Genomic DNA, 18,644 nt, shown 5'->3' with positions numbered 1-18,644 from the left:
GCAGCAGATGAGCTGCAGCAGCAGCTGACGGCCTGCAGCAGCAGATGAGCTGCAGCAGCAGCAGCAGCAGACCATGATGGCTGCCAGTGCTGCAACCCGGGGCAACGGAAAACGTTTCCTGGTCCAGTGAGACCCGGTTTCAGATGGTTCTGTCAGAATTTTGGAATAAACATGAAGACATCCGTTGATATGAAACAAGTATGTGAAAATAAATAGCTTATTGTATATTAGCTGGCTTAGCATTAGCCATTAGCGCTACATTAGCTTGGGTTTTCTTAGAAGCTAAACTTCTTTAGGAAGTAAATATTAAAACAGTTAGATTTAAAACACGTTGTTCTGTGAAATTGTAAAACTATTAAATGTTTTATGACTAATATAAAGTACAGGAGAATACATTTCATTATTGTATCAGCTGGCGTAGCATTAGCGCCACATTAGCATCAGGTTTCTTACAAGCTAAACTTCTTTAAAGAGTTAAATATTAAACGGTTCAATTTAAAATAGAAAATCATATCAAATTAGTTGTAAAGCTCTCATTTTAAATGTTTTTACAACAGATTTTATCCGATATAAATCATTTATGGTTCAGGATTACCTTTCTTGATTGTAGCCTCTTAATAAAAACTGCACAGATAAAATAAGCGTTATGACACTTTAATTACATGCTTTCTAGAAACGATTATTTTCCTTCAAATGAGCCTGTTTGACATTTTCCTGTATTTTTCGCAGCAGACAGCCAGCCTGATGTTTTCCTGTAAGTGTTGGACCTCGGTGTGTTTTTCCTTCCCGCCTTGCAGACAGCCGGTTGGGTTGTTGTTTAAGTAAATGAACAGGGTCGTATATGTAGCATGCCACAGAACGTGGATCATTTTGTGGCTGATAAGTTGTGTTCTGTGAGATAAAGTGAATACAGCGCAGGCCGCTAAGCTGCGGCTGCTGGAATGTTTTCCGTCCATGATGTGTTAATGGAGCCGGCGGCCTGGTGTTCACTGTAAACCTCAGATAAGCTGCGTGTCCAAGCGGTCACACGGTTCAGGTCTGACTGCTGCGATTAGACCAGTAAACAGTTCCTGTTATTGTTCAGCTGTTGGAAGAAAATGCCTCAGGCCGTTCTTCATCAGGGGGCGCAGGATCAGCTAGAGGTCTAAATGTTTCATTCACGTGTGAAGGACACTGGTGCAAAAAGAAAAATGAAATCGTAACATGATGAAACATGATGGTTTTCTGATGTGCACAAGCGAAGCTGCAGCTTTTAGCTGTTAGTTTTACCAAGAGATCCAACTTTCACCGCCTCTGTTGTTGGGATCTTTGTGTTTTTATCAGCAGATGTTTTTATCAAGTCCAACCACTAAGGCTACAAAAAACACCAACTCTGAAAACAGCTTTGACCCGACTCCGGTCCGTTGGTCTAGTCAAAGTTCGGTTCGGCGGGTGAGGTCTGAATACTTATTGACCTCTGACCCCTGGTCCTCCCAACCTCGGTCTGGGTTCAGTGGAAGTTGCTCTCAGGGTCTTCAGAGGTTTTTGTGTCGTTTCCTTCAGTGGTTCTTGGTGCAGCGCCCCCACAGGCCAGGAGGGGAACAGGTTGGTTTGACTCAGAGCAGCTGGAGGTGGAGCAGATGTTCTGGTTCTGGTTCTGGTTGGTCAACCGGACCATCAGGGGGATAAACAACTTAAATATCAACCCTAAATCTCTTCAACTTGATACATGGCAGGAGCTTAGAGAATTTTATGTACTTGAACACATTTACATTCTGTTTTTGTGTTTTTGAGAGTGCAGAACCTGATTCCTTGGGTCAGAGTGAACAGTAAAGGACCAGCTGAGGCTGTAACGTTGGAGCTAAAATAATAAATAATAATAATAATAATAATGCTCTCAGTGGGTCAACTTTCTGCCACTGGTGGTGTTTGTAGTGTTTCTGCTTCACTGATCCTGACTTTACATCAGCCCTCATTCAGTCAGGACATGAGATCATAGACAAACACATGCAGACACAACCAGGCTCTATTCAGCCAAACACTGTGGTCCTCTGCCCTGCCGGGGCCCAGTTGGGGCCCTGCTGGCACACCAGACGGGTGTCGGTCTCACAGGTTGATCCCTGCTGTCAGGCCTTTGCTTGTTGGAATCCGTCCATTTTCCAGCGCCTTCGCAGGACGTTGGCTCTGCTGGTGGGAGGCCAGCAAGCGAGCGCAGATAGCCTTAAATGGGCAACTTTTCCCTGCTCCGTTGGAAGCAACATGATGCTATTAAGAATATACAGTGGAAAACCATGGATACAGGAAGGAAAGAGCTCAGGTTGTTCTAATGTGGGGATCATGTTGTAAACAGCAGGGAGAAAGGCGCCTACAGTAAAAACCACTTAGGAAGTTTCTCCTCCTGATGGTCCGGTCGACCCGGTTCTACTGGTACCAAAACATTTAACATCTCCAGCTGCTGTGGTTCTCTGTGTCAAACCAACCTGTTCCCCTCCTGGCCTGTGGGGGCGCTGCACCCAGAACCACTGAAGGAAACGACACAAAAACCTCTGAAGACGCTGAGAGCAACTTCCTTCTTCACCAGATGGAAACAAGATGGAGGATTTTAGCGGTTGGAGGATTTCTCTCTAGGCTAAAGACCAGGAGCCATTTCTGCTGCTAGCGCTAGGCTAGCACGTTAGCTTTGGTTGGATTTACCCAGAATGCCCTGCGCTGTAGTCCACTTCCTGCTTTTGGAGCGGACTCTGGTCCGCTTGGCGTTCACATTCAAACCAAACCAGAGTTCACTTCAGCCGAACCCAGACCGAGGTTTGGAAGGTCAGAGGTCAGAGGTCTGAGGTTGGTTAGCGTTCACACCTCACCAACCGGACCGGACTTTCTAGACAAACAGACTGGAGTCGAGTTAAAGCGGACTGAACTGGGCTGGTGGGAATGAAACCCTTTAGGGGAACCAGACTGCAGCAGGATGTTTAACCTTTGAGGAGGTTCGATCGTGTTCTGCATTGAGCCTGGAAGTTTGCTTGGGAATCCAGGTTCAGGAACCAGTGACCCTAAGTCTTGTTCCTGACTGGCCCCTGTCCTGCATGTCCTACATGTCTCCCTGTTGCACACACCACATTTAAATGAATGGGCTAATAACAGGTTTCTGTGGAACTCGATGCAATGCAATAATTTGAGATGACGACAAAACAAACACAAAAAACATTCACTTCTCTGGTTTTCCGGATGGCGATCCCTTGAAGACTACTGATGGGACTTTCCACCAAAGCAGTTTGGAGCCTGCTTTGGTTCCTGGATGTGGTTCTGAATTGATGCTGTGCGTTTCCACTAGAAGAGCGAGGTTCCAGAACGTCCAGTCCGTTTCCAGTCGGTCGCTGTGGTTTTCCCGGTTCATCAGCGTGACGAACACCTGAAGACAAAGCAACAGCAACCGCTCTCTTTTGTTGAGAGCCGTCATTGTGGGAACCAGGGATGCTACATCAGCAGGGGGCGCTACACACCACAGAAGAAGAGCTTAGTAGCAAGATGGCGGATGGCCTGCGTGCCTCTGTAATCCCTGTTCGCAGAGTGTTTGCCTCCTTCCTACATCAGGCTTTATGGCATCTCTGGTGTATGACGTGTTCCTCTGGTATTCAGATGATTGGTGTTTTTAATCAGACTTAAGACTCTGAGTTCAGAGTGGAGCTGCTGCTCTTCCCCATCTGAAGAACCAGTTTGAGCGATACTTTCTGGACACCTTCCAATCAAAGGACTCACCAAGAATTCAGGCGTCTCAGCTCTGTCTGTCTGAACCCTCGGCTCTTGAGAAGTGATTTCTTCCTGGAGGCTTTAAACGATTGGATCTGATTTTATCTAGTAGCTAATGTTAGCTAGCGTTAGCTTGACAAAGCTTACCGGAAATTGCGTCTACTTTACACAAACTCATGGAGAGTAGAGCCATGACATCTCTATCAGGCACAAAATGTCTTAAACATTCCTCTTGCTCCGACTTTAGTTCTTCCATATTTGGAAGCATGACCAACACGGACTGAACGGCTTCGCTCACTTCCTCTGCTGCCGTCGCCAAAACTACAGGCAGACTACAAGATAAAACAACAACGTCAGTCTTTTATGAATCCTCTTTTTGTCTGCTGATTATCCCAGTTGAAATTCAACCAGACAAATCAAACTCAATGGGAGAAAAATCAGACGGAGCACTGAAGGGAGATGAGAATCAAGCTAAGCTTGGTCAGAGCTGAAACTGTGACAAGATTCTGATGTTTGAGTTTGTTTCCATGCAAGAAATCACAAAAATATAACAAAATGAGCATTTAGCTCAAATCTGTAAATGTTAAAATAAGATAAACTAAACTGAGGTAAACTACGACAAATCCAACTGAGGTGCATAAAAAAGAGAAATTAAGATAAACAAAGCTTGCGCTAATAAAATAACATAAACCAATATACGGTCAGATGAATTGGCATGAGCTGAGGTAAAATAACTGAAGCTACGATGAATTTACATGCCAATAATACCAGAAACTCTACTTTCCTTGTAGAAAAGCAGTTGGACATAAACATGATGTTTCCCTTGATGTGTTTCTCAGCCAAGGCTTCAATATTTCGCCGACAGATCGTACTTCATCACTTCCTAGGAAATATCTGGAGACTTTTTTATTTCTTTGAGCTTTAGGACAAGTTGACCAGCTTTAAAGTCCAGCTGCTGAGCCTGAAGCTCCTCAGAGGAGCTGCAGAGGGAACTGGAAGGAATCAGAGCTCCAGATGCGTCATGTAAACACGACGGCAACAAATCAGGTTCAGCAGACAACAACATGTCAACAACAAGTGAGTAAACTCAGCAGTTCCTGCTCAGCCTGCAGCATCATGAAGAAACTGAGCAACCCGACTCCTGAAACCCAAAACCGGGTTGCATCATCAGCCTGACATCCTCTAAAGCTCGGCAGCGCGTTACGAAACCAGAGATACGGGGCCTCAGGAGCGAGGAAGAGGAGTAACTGCTGGCGCTCCGCACGCCGACCAAAGGAGCAGATCCCTGCTAAACATTTAGTTTGGAGTTGAGCCCAGCGCTGCACACTGCTTCCAATTATCTGCAGCTCTCTCTCTGCCTGCTCACACTCTGGAGGGTTTAGTGAAAACTGACCGGGGAGGGAAGGGGAGGGAGATGGCGTTTTCTTCTTCCTCCCTTTTTTTTTTCCTCCTCCAGTGCTTGTTTTCACTCCACCAACTAGCAAGAAACTGAGAGCGAGTTCAGAGTCGGAGAGCGTAGAGCTTCGAGGCTTTCTGGCCATGCAACAAATTCACAAACTCTCCCTGCAACTGTGAACATGCAGCAGCTGCGACTCGCCTGCTTCCCGCTCCTCTTCATCTTCCTGGCCTCTCCTGGGCCAACGTGGGGACAGATGGGAGCCAGAAGAGGACTGGAGAGGATTCAGGTGATGTTCACGCCGACCATCTGCAAGGTGCTCTGCAACCAGGACGGCTGCATCAACCGCTGCGAGAAGGGCAACGTGACCACGCTGTACAGCGCCGACGGCGGAGCCGCAGGAAGGCGAGACGGCGCTCACGGTCCCGGCTTCAGAGTCTGTAAGTTTCCAGGATCTGGGACTAAACCCGGCAACATTCAGGCTGCACGGCTGGTTGCTGATGCAACGGGGAAAGCTTTAGGTTGTGTTCAAACCACCAATCCGATAACTCCTGTAAATCCACTAGAGGGCGCTCAGACTTCGTTCTGTTAAAACATGGAACAATTCAGCAGCATTGGGTTCAGAAACATCACATACGTTAAACTTCAGAGGTTTTTGTGCAGCATGAAACAATGGAACATGAAAAGCAGCTTGTCAGAAAATAACGTGTCTTTCTGTTAAACAAGTTTATTTTTGGCCACAGGCAGCAAAGATGTCACCGAGTCTAAAGAGTGCATGGCTCGTCTTTGGGGTTTATATTTTTTTTTATCTCATGTTCACAACTTTTAAAATCTGCTTTACAGTGTTTAAAACCAATCAGAATTCAGCTTTCAGTTGATTATTGAACTTTATTTAAAAAGGGAATCATAAACGTCACTGCGCCGAACCAGATTATAGCAGAAGCTGATTCACATCTGAAACAAATAAATATAATAAATGAACGAAACAACAAATAAAATGGAGACAAAAAACAAAATTGTCCTTAAAAAATTCTAGATGAGAGCAGAGCAGACTGAAGATGATTGTCTTCTCGTTTTTGGTAGAAAAGAATCAAGAGAAAAACCCATTAATCATGCAAATGGAAATTATGGAGTTTGTTTTAATTTATCAGGCGATTAATTGATGTATTGCTTATTAAAACAGGCTTACAATGCTACAAAAATAAGTAAATAAACATGAACTTTTAGTGTTTTTAATTCTCCACTCGGTTGCATAAACGCTGCCTTCTGATTTAAATTTTCCGTGACTTCTCGGGTTTTGACGGCCGTCCTCCACTGCAGGTTCTTTTGGTCTTTTTCTCGCCAGAAACGTTTCCATTTTGCGCTCGCTATGCTAGCTTGAGTGATTTGACTGGCAGCCAGTCAGAAAAATGAACTTTACAATAAATTACTTTAACTTATATTTTGCTAAAATGATTGAAACACAGATTATATTTTATTATAGAAAAAAAATTTCTTTCTTGTTTGTTTAAGTAGTGACAAATGTTTAGTATAAAGAAACACTGAAAAATATAATTTCTAGCCTAAGCTAGTTAGCATTGCGCGTCCCCAGATGAGCCTTTAACAACATAAAAAAATTAAAAACGATAAAGAAAAAATAATTTAAGAAATTGAGATCCTGTTTTTTGGGGGTTTTTTTTACCGTTGCATTTATTTTTGTCATCCTCCCCCCAGTTTTCTGGGGCCCGCCTGGCGCCTCCTGGTGGTCCCCTTTGGAGCCACAGCCACCACTTTGTAAAACAAGTTTGGTTAGAATGGCCTAGTCAAAGTCCACACCTGAGAATCTATGGCCTAAAATGTTGTTGTTCTCCATCCAACTTGACTGATTTTGATCTGTTTTTAAATGAAGAAAGAAAAATTCTGCATTTTACCTATAAAAATGTTAAAACTTCATCAATTCCTTTCAGATTTAACATACAAACCCACTAAAAGCTTTAGATTAGATTAGATTAGATTAGATTAGATCAGATTAGTCCAACTAGTGAAGAATGGGGTAACACTTTATTTGAAGGGGGTGAATAAGACTGACATAACAAAGACATTTTGAATAATGTCAACTTTGTATTAAAAGTGTCCTGATTTACCGAATGACGCTTTGACAACAGTCATAAATATTCATGAAGACTTATTCATGTTCATGACAGGTGTTTATGAAAGTGTCATGTCAGTCTTTTACACCCCCCTTCAAATATAGTGTTTCCAAGAATGGTCCCATAAACTGCATCAAAACCAGAAAAGCTTCGACATTTCAGCAGAAAGCGTCTGTCAGACCTGCTGCTGCCGACAGCAATGATTTAACTTCTCCTGATCTGGGATCAGTCCAGAAGGCAAAAATATTCACTGGCTCTTCTTCAGACGCAGCGATCTGCAGGTCACATGGCTGATCTGGAGCAGCTTCACTCAACACACTGAGCTCTGTTAGCGCTGACATGCTAATCCAGGTTCAGGCTCTGAACGTTTACCAAAAACAGCACAGGTGGACGTCACCTGACACACCCTGATGGAGAATAAAGGAGCAGCTGCTTCTCTCAAGTCATTGTTATCGTCTTTCCACATTAGCATTGTGCTAACGCCCTGGAGCAGGAGCTGCTGTTCTTGAGGTTTCACTCTGAAGATGATCAGTTTGTCAGCAGCTTCCTTTTAAATTAAATGAAAATTGAACGGATGAATTTGGTTTTTCGTTCACTCTGATCGTGTGTTTTTGTTTTTGAAGCTGGATTTGTTGAACATGAATAGCTGGAAAGATCCAGATGTCTTTTATGTTCTGCAACTCAAAGGATTTTAACTTAATGAGTACACAATGTTGCACAGTTTAATGGAAAAAGAGTAACAGGGAGAGGAAACAGCGCTGACATGTGGCTTTCATTTTTCATTAGCTGACAACTCAAAACAAAATAAGTCAAGTTTATTTGTGTAACACATTACAGCAACAAGGCAGTTCAAAGTGGAAAACATAAAAACATTGTGCAGTCATCAATTATGAAACAAGCAATAAACATCACAGTTTGTCATATATCATCTGAATTTCCAAGCAAATACACATCAAATGTGTTGAAGCAGCTCTGAACAGGTTGGTTTTAGTGTCTTTAACTTATTTTGGTGCTAAGCTGTTCAGTGATTTAGAAACTAACAGAAGCATTTTAAACTCAATTATCTAGATCTTGCTGGGACTTTAGTCATTTAGTCCTGGAGATGTTCTTTAGGTGACAGAAGGTCGACTTTCTAACTGTCTTTATGTAACTCTAAAGGTTCAGGTCGGAGTCTGTCACCCAGATTTCAGGCCTGGTCTCCAGTTCCTAGCTGTAACAGCTGAAAATAAGTATTTCTGAGAATAGAAAGGAACCTTTATTTACTTCCTGAACATTTCCAAGCATATTTAATCGATTTCTGATCAAATCAATAGATTTGATCAGAAATCGTTTTTTTTTTTGCTACAGAGTTAAGTCCTTGCAATGCATTTTGTGTTTACGGTTTTCACAGTGCTATAAATAGCAGCTCACGCAGACACACAATACAAAGTCCTAATATTTAGCACCATATTGGGACTTTGTATTGATCTCCATTCATTTTGTTTGATACTGGTTTCTCAATTGTTGACTGTATGATGTTTTTATGATTTGTTATTCTTGTGTTTTTATGGTGCAACAGATTTGAACTGCCTTGCTGCTGAAATATTCAGTTGAACAAATTGCAAGTATACAACAAATAAACAAATGTGTACATGTTGTATGCAGAGGAATACAGCACTTACATAAGTAAAAAGCCAGAAGTGTTAAACAAAAACACAACATATTTGAATTTACTGATTGAGCTTTAGCTTTAGTTAAATACTGTTAGTGTTGAGCTTTAGCATTAGCTTAGGTTTAATATTGTGTTGGTGTAGCACTTAGCGGAACTAATGTTTACGATTACTGCTTCATGGTTGGCGCAGCTAGTTGTTTAGTTAGTGGTGATCACTACTGCCTAAACCTAAATCACTCCCTAGCCTGACCATTACTAGTCTATTCCTGATCTTAACAAAACTTAATTCACATCGCATCTCTAAACCTAACAAGTAGAGCTGCAGCGAAAATGTCCTCGCTCTTCACAGTGACCTCAATTTGTGGGTGAAAGTGGAGGAACTGGTCCTCTATATGTAGCATATGCAAGTACACACACACACACACAGCGCCTCTGATTGATGTGTGCAGGATGTTTTGCTGGTGATGTGTGACTGTTTGAACTTGCAGTGAGGTAATGAACACCAACACGCTCTGGGAGGTAAAAGGGTGGGGGTGGTGACATCATGGGGTCAGAGGTCAACTCCCCTGACCTTACAGCTGTTCTCTGCTCAGCTTTTAGTGATTTAACACGAAGAGCAGAAATGTTTGAAGGAGTGTCTTGTTTTTCTCTGTTTGTATAAACTGTAGCCAACATTACAGCGGCGCAGTAATGAGTTCAACGGTCGCAGCTCTTCTGACTCCCTCTGCATGATTTACTGTTGCTTACGCGACATTTTCCAAATAAAAGCCTTCAGGTCAGGCTTTCCCATGCAGCCAGAAAATCACCACGACATGAGAGGGACGACCCGAGTCTGGCTGTGCCATACTTCAGTTGCATTTCATCCATAATGCAGTCGAAACCAGATATTTACTGTAACATATCCGCAGCATTTTTTCCTCTCTAGCTGTTTTTCCGTTGACCAGGAAATTGTGACAATGAATTTTAGTGGAAATGCCAGTTTTGAAAAAAATGGGTTTTTTAAATTAAAGTCTTTGCGCAAGGTTGAAGTGGTTTTTCAACATTGTTGAATCTGCAATGGAAACACTTTGACACTTTTGATGACGTTGTTGGTTCTCCTCTGCTAATGACTGAAATGACCTGAAACCTCTTGACAAAATGGTTTTCTGGACGATAAATTGTCCCAGAAGTTAATGCGATAATGATAATATTGTTGTTTTGAGACCATTTTCCAGTAATATTATGGTAATGATGGCATAATGGTGCAAGAAAACCTTTGCAAAGATCAGTAAACTTTAAAAACTTTAAATTCAAATGAACATTTAACTCTGGAACTGGAAGATGTTTTAAAAAACAAACGATAAATGAAATTAAATATAAAGCCTCAGGAAACAAAATTATCCTTCAATAAAGAGTTTAGTTGAGACCAAAGCAGCAGACTGAAGACTTTTGTCATCCCGTTTTTGGTAGAAAGAGAAAAACAGAAACATTATTGAAATGGAAATTAAGTTTGTTTCAGTTCCTCATGTGATTGATTATTGATTATTGATTCTGTTGGTCAGCTTAGAGTCGACGTTTTGAAGTGGTTCATCTTTTAAACATGAATCTGAAACATGATCTTTGCAGCAACGTTGGAACACGTTTCTCTGTTTCACTTCATATTGTGTAACATTTTGCTAGCTGAGCCAGGATCCCGGTGGGGTCATAAAGTCCCTTTAGAAGTATTTACCCCCCGGATGTTTTACCCCTTCTATTGTTTTTACAGGAGATAAACTACATTTGTCTTTTTGAAGAGAAACCTGCCATGTTGCCTTTTATCTGATTTCTTGCTTTCTCCTCCTACGCTGAGCCCAACAGATTGTTTGTGTTTCTGTGATTTTTCTCTGTTCATGATGTCACAGTTTTGTTTACCCCGAGCTCGGCTGTTTTCTGGGTTTGGGCCTGAAACTCGCTCCAGACTCGGCGTTGATGGGCTCCATCTGTGGTTCAGTTCGATAACCGTGCAGGACAAATCCGCTCTGTAGCAGCTAGCCTGAGCGTGGCGAGCACACACACACACACTCACACACTCACACACACACACTCTCACACACACACTCTCACACACACACACACACACACACACATACACTCACACATACACTCACACACACACTCACACACACTCACACACTCTCACACACACACACACTCTCACACTCACACTCACACACACACACTCACACACACACACACACACACACACTCTCACACACACACACACACACACACACACACACTCACTCACTCTGGGTCCATGATGGCGCTGGTCTCCAAAGTAAAAGCACCGTAAACACCCAGAGGTTTCCGTCGGTTTCCGTCTGATCGGCGGCGTTTTGGACTCCAGCGGCTCTCGGACTAACAATGCAGCCACTTCCTGTGGCGTCGCCTCAAACAGGAAACAGGAAGTGGTGGCTGGTTCTGTTGGCGCCAGCCTCACCTGTTAGCGCTCCGATGTGGATGAACTGGGAATGCTGGTGATTACAAACTGGGAATTCCAACAAAGCCAAACCACTCAGGAAAAAAATGTGGAATAATTTAATTTTTGTAACTTTTTTTCAAACAATTAAAATAAAATGTCTTGCTAAACATTTTACTGATTGGATTAGTTTTTGGAAGCTCATTAAACATTTTGCTTGGAATATTGAACTTTATAATTTCGCCCATATTTTGGTGAATTATCAGGATCTGATATTTACATTATTTTGATATTTAATTTTTTTCTATTTCTTTGTAGGTTTAAACTAAAACCACTAATTATTAAAATGTCATTTAATAAGTACTTATTTGTTTTTTTTATGTTTAAAGTGTTAGAAATAAAATTTTATATTTAGCAACATATTTAGAAAAGTTTCCACATTTCCTGCATTTAAATTTTATTTTTGGAGAAATTCTTAAATTTAATTATAAATGTTGTACTTTTCTGTGACAAACTAAGAATAATTAGATAATCTAAATGTTTTTCAGTTTATTTAACAGGAACAAACAACATGGAGGTTTCAGGCTAATGCTAATGTTAGCTTCCAGGATTTAAACACGTAAAAAGCTTAAAGGTTTCAAATATTACCAGTAATAACATTTTAAAAAATCCAATAATGCAGGTCAGTTTTCACTGAGCCTCTGTCCAGCCGTTCTGCTGCTGGTTCCGACCCAAAGGGACCCGGACTGAGCAGAACCCGGTCCATCTCCTCCGCAGTCCTCTGCCCGCTGCTGTGTAAGAACGGCGGCCTGTGCCTGCAGACGGACCGGTGCCTCTGCCCCGCTAACTTCACCGGGAGGTTCTGCCAGATTCCCGTCCCGCCCCCCGGCGCCGCCTCCACCAATGAGATCGTCCGGCCGCCGCCGCCCTCCTCCGCGGCGGCCAATCAGGAGCTGATGCGGTCGGAGTTCCTGCTGCCGCTCGGCCAGAACCGGGCGCCGCCGTCCGCAGGTGAGTCGACGTGTTTATGAGACGTTTTTGTGTTTTCAGAGAAACGTTCGGTTTGTCTGAGTTTCTTTTACCAAACGCACAGACCCCCGCATGGTAAAGGTCAGAGTTCAGCACCCCCCAGAGGCCAGCGTGAAGATCCACCAGGTGATGAAGGTAAACCAGTCATCTCCTCTCATCCAATCAGAATCTACTTCCTGCTCAGGTTGCTCAAGAAACTAAGGAATGTTTTGGTTTCAGATTTTTTATGAATTTAATTGAATTCTGATTTATTTTAGGATTTTCATGTGATTTTCTTCCAATTGTGTCTTTTTACAAATTCAGTTTGAATTTCTTTTAAATTGTGTATTTGATTCTATTTTCTATTTAATTCTTACTAATATTTTTCAATTTATTTATTTTTCACTTTTGTTTTTTAGATTTCCTGCCTGAATACTTTTTACATTATTTTAATGGTTTTATTACTTTTTTTTAAATAGTTTCATTTGGTAGATTCTGTATTTTTTTCATTTTGCACTATGTTGTAAAAATTAAACTTAAAAAAAGTTTAATTTATTTTACTAATTTAGTTTTTTGGTTTAATCTCCATGTGTGATTAATTTTCTTTGTTTTTATTTATTACATTCTGTCCAACTTGAACTAAATCCCAGATTCTTTGCCTCCGTGTCGCTCCAGGTGTCCGGATCCAGCCCGGCCCTGCGGACCCTCTCCTCCTCCTCCTCCACCTCCTCCTCCTCCTCTTCCTCCTCCTCCTCGTCCTCCTCGGGTTCGGCTGGCGCTCCGGCTCCAGCAGGTGGCGCTAGAATCCAGGCCCAGACTCTGAGGGGCGGCGGTACCTACAACCAGCAGTCTGGCTTCAAGTACTGCTTCAGAGAGGTGAAAGACGGACAGGTGAGCGGAGGCAGGTGAACGTTAAGATGTCGCTGTGATGTGCAGCCGGTTTCCGTCCTCCTGCAGCAGATTATCCCTGCGGTGTGATCCGTGTTCGCTGTGTTTGCAGTGCAGCTCTCCACTTCCTGGGCTGAGGAGCAGAGAGGTGTGCTGCAGGGGAGTCGGGAAGGCCTGGGGTCTGAGCGACTGCAGCCTCTGTCCTGAAGCTCCAGGTGGGAACACGGCAAAACCCCCAGCGGACACAAAACTCCCACTTTCACCTGAAGCTAAATTAGAATTACTGAGCAAAGCTAAACAAACAGCTGAGCTAAAACGAAACTGACACAAGATCAGATAAACAATCTGTAAAATAAATGAGCTTAAGCTGAACTATGGTAACATAAACGTAGCTAAAGTAAATGAAGCTTCGCTAAGCTAAATAAACTAAACTAATAAGACAAAAATACCATGAATTATCCCGGGTTAAGGTAAATTAAACCTGGAAAGTCAAAGCTAGATGAAATATTGTTGACAAAGGTAAATACAAAACCATTAAATATAAAGGAAGGTAGCGTACGTTAAGCTAAGCTAAGCTAAGGTTAAATAAGCTAAGATCAGCTAAGCTAATTACGGTAAACCTAAATAAAATAAAATAAGCTAACCAGTTAGCTAAATGCTGAAGAAAACGTTTATTTGTTCGCAGGTCAAAGCAACAGCAGCTGTCCTGTTGGCTTCGAGCGAACCAATGGAACGCAGTGCGTCGGTGAGTTAAACACCCACACAGAGAGGTCAAAGGTCAGCGGCAGGTGGAGGGCTCCTGAGATGAGTTCATCCAGTCCAGAAGGGGGCGCTAATCCTCCAGTATGTAAAACATGAAAAGATGAGCAGAAGGTTTTATTTTCCTTTTTGTTTTTACCTAAACATAGAAAAATATTAATATTTTTAATATTCAAGTTGTTTTGCAGGAACTCGTCTAAATCGCATCGTTTTAATAATCAGGAGATTTTAATCTGCAGATTAATTTTCCTGCAGAAACCAGGCGTGGTTTTCTGAACTGAGCTTCAGGTCTTTGGGTTGCAGCAGTTCTCCTCCCGTCTCTGAGTGTCGGAGTCGTGGAAGTGAAATCCCGTCACTCACGCGCGTGTGTGTGTGTGTTGGTGTGTGTAGATGTGAATGAGTGCCTGCAGCCGGGGCTGTGTGAGAACGGCATCTGTGTGAACACCAGGGGGAGCTATAGCTGTGTGTGTCGGTTGGGGTTCATCCTCGACGCCACACATGGAATCTGCATCTGTAAGTAACACACACACACACACACACACACTCGCACTCCGCCGCCGGCTTCACCAGAGGAATAACGCAACTCTTCCAGAATCCTCCTGAATGTCCGTGGAGCTGCAAGGCTTCCATCAGGTGGGAGGTGTGAGGCGTTCAGGCGGTTTCGGTGAATCCTGGCGGCAGTTGCGTCATTCCGACCGGCATTCCTCGACGGAGGAGGAAGGAGCTGCAGGATGCTGGTCTGGCTGCTGTCTGAGGCATCGTCTCTGTTTTCACTTCCATTTTCCACGATTGTTTTTAAATCCAAGTCTTTTTGCTCCAGTTCCTGAGCGTCTGTCTTGTTTCGGGCCCAGAAACTGAACCGGAAGGGATCTGAGATACAGGAAGCAGTAAAATCTGCGGACAGAGCGTTAGCGTTAGCTGATTAGCACAGCAGCACCAAGCCAGGAGTAACAGATACAACACAAAGTTAATGTCAGCAACATCTACTGATAAGAGAGCAGTAGGAGACAGTAATAAAGCACAGACAGCGGTGAGCAACACTAACTGGCATGTTTACTGCATTAGCCATGAAGTGCTAATCATAAACGTTAGCTCTGCTTTAGCTCTGTACCAACATGGCATTTAGCAGTAGCTAAGAAGTTATACCAACAAAGTATTTAGTATGCTAATGCTAAGGTGCTAACTTCAATCATGTTGATAACCAACGTGTACTACAACATAATATCGCTGCTGAGTAAACATTCTTCAAAATAAGAGCATGAATAAACGTCTAACAAGTGGAATAATTCCTAGTAGTCGATGAGCAAAACTTCAACACAGATGTTGAAGTTTCTTCAACTGAAAGTTTACAAATCAGCTAAATTAAGTTAAGCTAAGTGTGCCGAACGTTTTCAAAGTTAGCAAACATGCTAAAGTGCTAAAGGACAAGCTAGCTGTGCTATTAGCGGATTTCTAACAGCTCCTGAATGAAAAACTCCAGATGTGTTTGACTCTTGGTTGGTCCAGAACTTACCATCCATCTCCCTGATTGTTGTGTCTCGGCCCGGTTCTGGTTTTGCTCGGCTCGGTTCTGGTCTTGCTCGGCCCGGTTCTGGTTTTGCTCGGACTGGTTCTGGTCTTGCTCGGCCCGGTTCTGGTCTTGTATCTGCCTTTATTCTCTGAAGGCACCAGGAACTGGACTCTGCGTGCTTCCGCTGGCCAGAGATCAGCATGTTCTGGTTCTGCATGCGGCGCTCTGGCGTCTCGGCCCGTTTGGACCGGAATGTGCTCGGTGACGTATCTCCGTCTCTGTTTCCTCCTCAGCGCAGAGCGTGATTTCAGAGGAGAAGGGTCAGTGCTACCGGGTCCTGGGCTCGAGTCGGGGTCCGTATTCCTGCTCCCTGCCCATCGTCCGGAACATCACCAAACAGATCTGCTGCTGCAGCCGGGTCGGGAAGGCCTGGGGGCCCGACTGCGTGCGGTGCCCCTTCTTCGGTTCAGGTGGGTCGGTTCTGTTCCAGTGGTTCTCTGGAGCTTTCCGTCAGACTTTCTGTTTGCTCCTCAGTTGCCTTTAAGGAGATCTGTCCGGCCGGCCCGGGTTACCATTACTCGGCTTCGACTCTGCAGATCAGCCAAAGAGCGGACGGCGATTCGACGGGCCGAGAATCCCTGCTGACGGCGCAGGACGGCTCAGGTTAGCATCCAGTTGGATCCGACCTCACGTTTCTGGGCCGCTCCTGAAGGTTTTAATCATAACATGTTAAAGTGTTTGCTTAAAAGAAGAAGGAATCAGATTTTGTTACTTTTTGCTTTTGGGAAAACATTTTATTCAAATTCATTTGAGCAAAAATACCTCCGTTACAAAATGCTCCCTAAAAACTGTTTGTTGGTCTTAATTAGCAAAACTGGTGACCAGTTTGGGGAACACTTTAGCTAATCGGCTAATAGCGAGCTAGTTTTCATTTAGCGCTAGTATTTTTACTAACTTTGAAAGTTACAAATAAATTCTAAATCGCTAAGCTAAAAATTAGCTCCATGGTTATTTGTGGAACTAAGTTTTTAGCTTAGCTTTGTGGTTCAGTCCTTTTGCTGAGTTTGAAAACACTTAGCGTACATACATCTTCACTGAAATACATTTCTGGGTAACTTCCAAAACTAAAAATTAGCACCACTATTATTAGCAGAGCTAATTTTTCTCTTTTTTTTGGTAGTTTTAGCTTCTGCTAAAGTTTCTGAATAAATAAAATGCTAAGCTAAAAATTAACTTGGCAGTTGTTAGCGGAGCTAATTTTTAGAGTAGCAGTTTTGCTAACCTTGGAAATATTTAGCGCACTTAGCTTCCGCTAAATTAAATTTTTCGGATAATTTCTAAAGCTCTATTCAACTTTATTCATTTGAACAAAGTTGTGCTGAAGTTTTGATTATCGGCTGTTAAGAATCCTTCAGGTCGACGTTTATATTCATGCTCTTATTTTGAAGGGGAGGAAGTAAACTCGGTTCCTTTCTCTCCTTCAGCAGAATCGGACCTCCAGAACTTCTGATGATCATTCATTAACGGTTCGGACCTCCTTCTTCCCTGCAGATCCGGTTCCTGGGTCCAGCGGTGCTGGAACCTCCAGTTCTCAGCAGAGACCCAGTTCATCCGGGTCATCGTCTGGTACCAGAACCGGTCCAGTCCAGTCCCAGATCCAGGTCCCTGCTCAGCCAGGTGTGACCGCCGGTTCCAGACCGACGCCCCCTGCTGGTTCTGCAACCCGAACTGCTCAGGCCCGACCGGAGGTCCAACATGGCCGACCGGAGGTCCAACATGGCCGACCGGAGGTCCAACATGGCCGACAGGAGGTCCAACATGGCCGACNGGAGGTCCAACATGGCCGACCGGAGGTCCAACATGGCCGACCGGAGGTCCAACATGGCCGACAGGAGGTCCAACATGGCCGACAGGAAATCCAAAATGGCCGATTGGACTCGGCTCTGGCGAGGCCGCAGGCGTTGCCGTCCTCTGGATCGCAACCCAACCCGGCGCCGGTACCAGCGGACTCTCTGCCGACCCCGGTCCCGCCCCGGACCTCGGAGCGCGGGTCCAGACCTGGACCAGAACCGCCCGGTCCGGAGAGACGGCCGGCTGCGAGCCCAACCAGCCGGCCCGCCAGAGTCCAGCGTGAGTAGAGCCAGAACCAGAACTGGACCATCCGGTTCTGGCTGTGTGTTGGTAAAAGAACCGGGTCAGATAATGTTAAAATATCTGAAATAGATTATGAATCAGTTTCACCAAATTCTGATGAATTTTGCCTCTGAAGTCTGAAACTTTCTGAGTTTAGGTTTTGTTTTGTTTTTTAAAGGAAAAGTTAAAAACATTTTCATATTCTGAAGGATTTTATAATTTCATATGAAAAATAAATTATTTTTTATTTTTTAAAGAAAAATAAAACATTTCTGGCAGCGTCGTGTTACAACAATAACCAATTTTACTGGACGATAAAATGTCCCAGTAATTATCGTGATAAACGATAATATTGGTTTGAGACCATTTTTAATATATCGACAATGTAAACAAAATATTGATCTTCAGATCGGAAAGTATTGATCTGTTCAGTTCATTATGTTATCATTTGTTTATTGTGAAATGCCAATGAGCATTCACTAGTGTGTGTGTGTGTGTGTGTGTGTGTGTGTGTGTGTGTGTGTCTGTCTGTGCGCGCGCAGCTGTCCGTGGTGTGTGTCAGATCAGACCAGGTGTGTGTGAGCGTGGCCGCTGCGTGGATCAGCCAGGTGGGAAACACACCTGTGAGTGTGATGAGGGATTCCAGCCCAACGCTCAGCGGAGTCGCTGCTTCGGTGAGAAAATCCACTGGAAGGACGAAACCTCAACATGATTCATTATTAAAATGTTTCATTTCACCTGAACATCAAACTGTTTAGGACATTTTTGATTATTTAAAACAATTCAGCAGCCATTTTTCATCCTGAATCATAAATTATTCAGATAATTTTATTACAAATTTGAATCAAGACAAATTGGAAAAACAAAATATTAAATATTCAGTCAGAATTATATCATCCATCCATCCATTTTCTTCCTCTTATCCGGGTCGGGTCTTGGGGGCAGCAGCCTCAGGAGGCCCAGACTTCCCTCCCAGCCTCTTCCAGCTCCTCCAGGAACCCCAAGGCGTT

General features: G+C 43.4%; 1 protein-coding gene across 4 annotated transcripts in view; it reads left to right on the top strand.

Moving 5' to 3' along the window:
• ltbp4 (latent transforming growth factor beta binding protein 4) overlaps window positions 1-18,644 on the top strand; it is a 45,233-nt gene that overhangs the window by 10,161 nt on the left and 16,428 nt on the right. For 2 of the 4 annotated variants that reach the window (XM_017303076.1, XM_017303079.1), the window contains 10 exons: window positions 12,114-12,347; window positions 12,430-12,500; window positions 13,020-13,235; window positions 13,345-13,447; window positions 13,918-13,977; window positions 14,382-14,504; window positions 15,795-15,971; window positions 16,036-16,164; window positions 17,053-17,631; window positions 18,177-18,308. In XM_017303076.1, the coding sequence (XP_017158565.1) occupies window positions 12,114-12,347; window positions 12,430-12,500; window positions 13,020-13,235; window positions 13,345-13,447; window positions 13,918-13,977; window positions 14,382-14,504; window positions 15,795-15,971; window positions 16,036-16,164; window positions 17,053-17,631; window positions 18,177-18,308 (1,824 nt within the window). Of the gene's footprint in view, window positions 1-5,189; window positions 5,560-12,113; window positions 12,348-12,429; window positions 12,501-13,019; window positions 13,236-13,344; window positions 13,448-13,917; window positions 13,978-14,381; window positions 14,505-15,794; window positions 15,972-16,035; window positions 16,165-17,052; window positions 17,632-18,176; window positions 18,309-18,644 lie in introns of those variants that run through there. The other 2 variants (XM_017303078.1, XM_017303077.1) reach the window with 2 other exon arrangements.

Source organism: Poecilia reticulata, unplaced genomic scaffold, assembly GCF_000633615.1.
Source record: "Poecilia reticulata strain Guanapo unplaced genomic scaffold, Guppy_female_1.0+MT scaffold_159, whole genome shotgun sequence".
Lineage (NCBI taxonomy): Eukaryota > Metazoa > Chordata > Actinopteri > Cyprinodontiformes > Poeciliidae > Poecilia > Poecilia reticulata.
The sequence above is the reverse complement of the archived record's forward strand: the minus strand, read 5'-3'. Positions and strand labels throughout refer to the sequence as shown.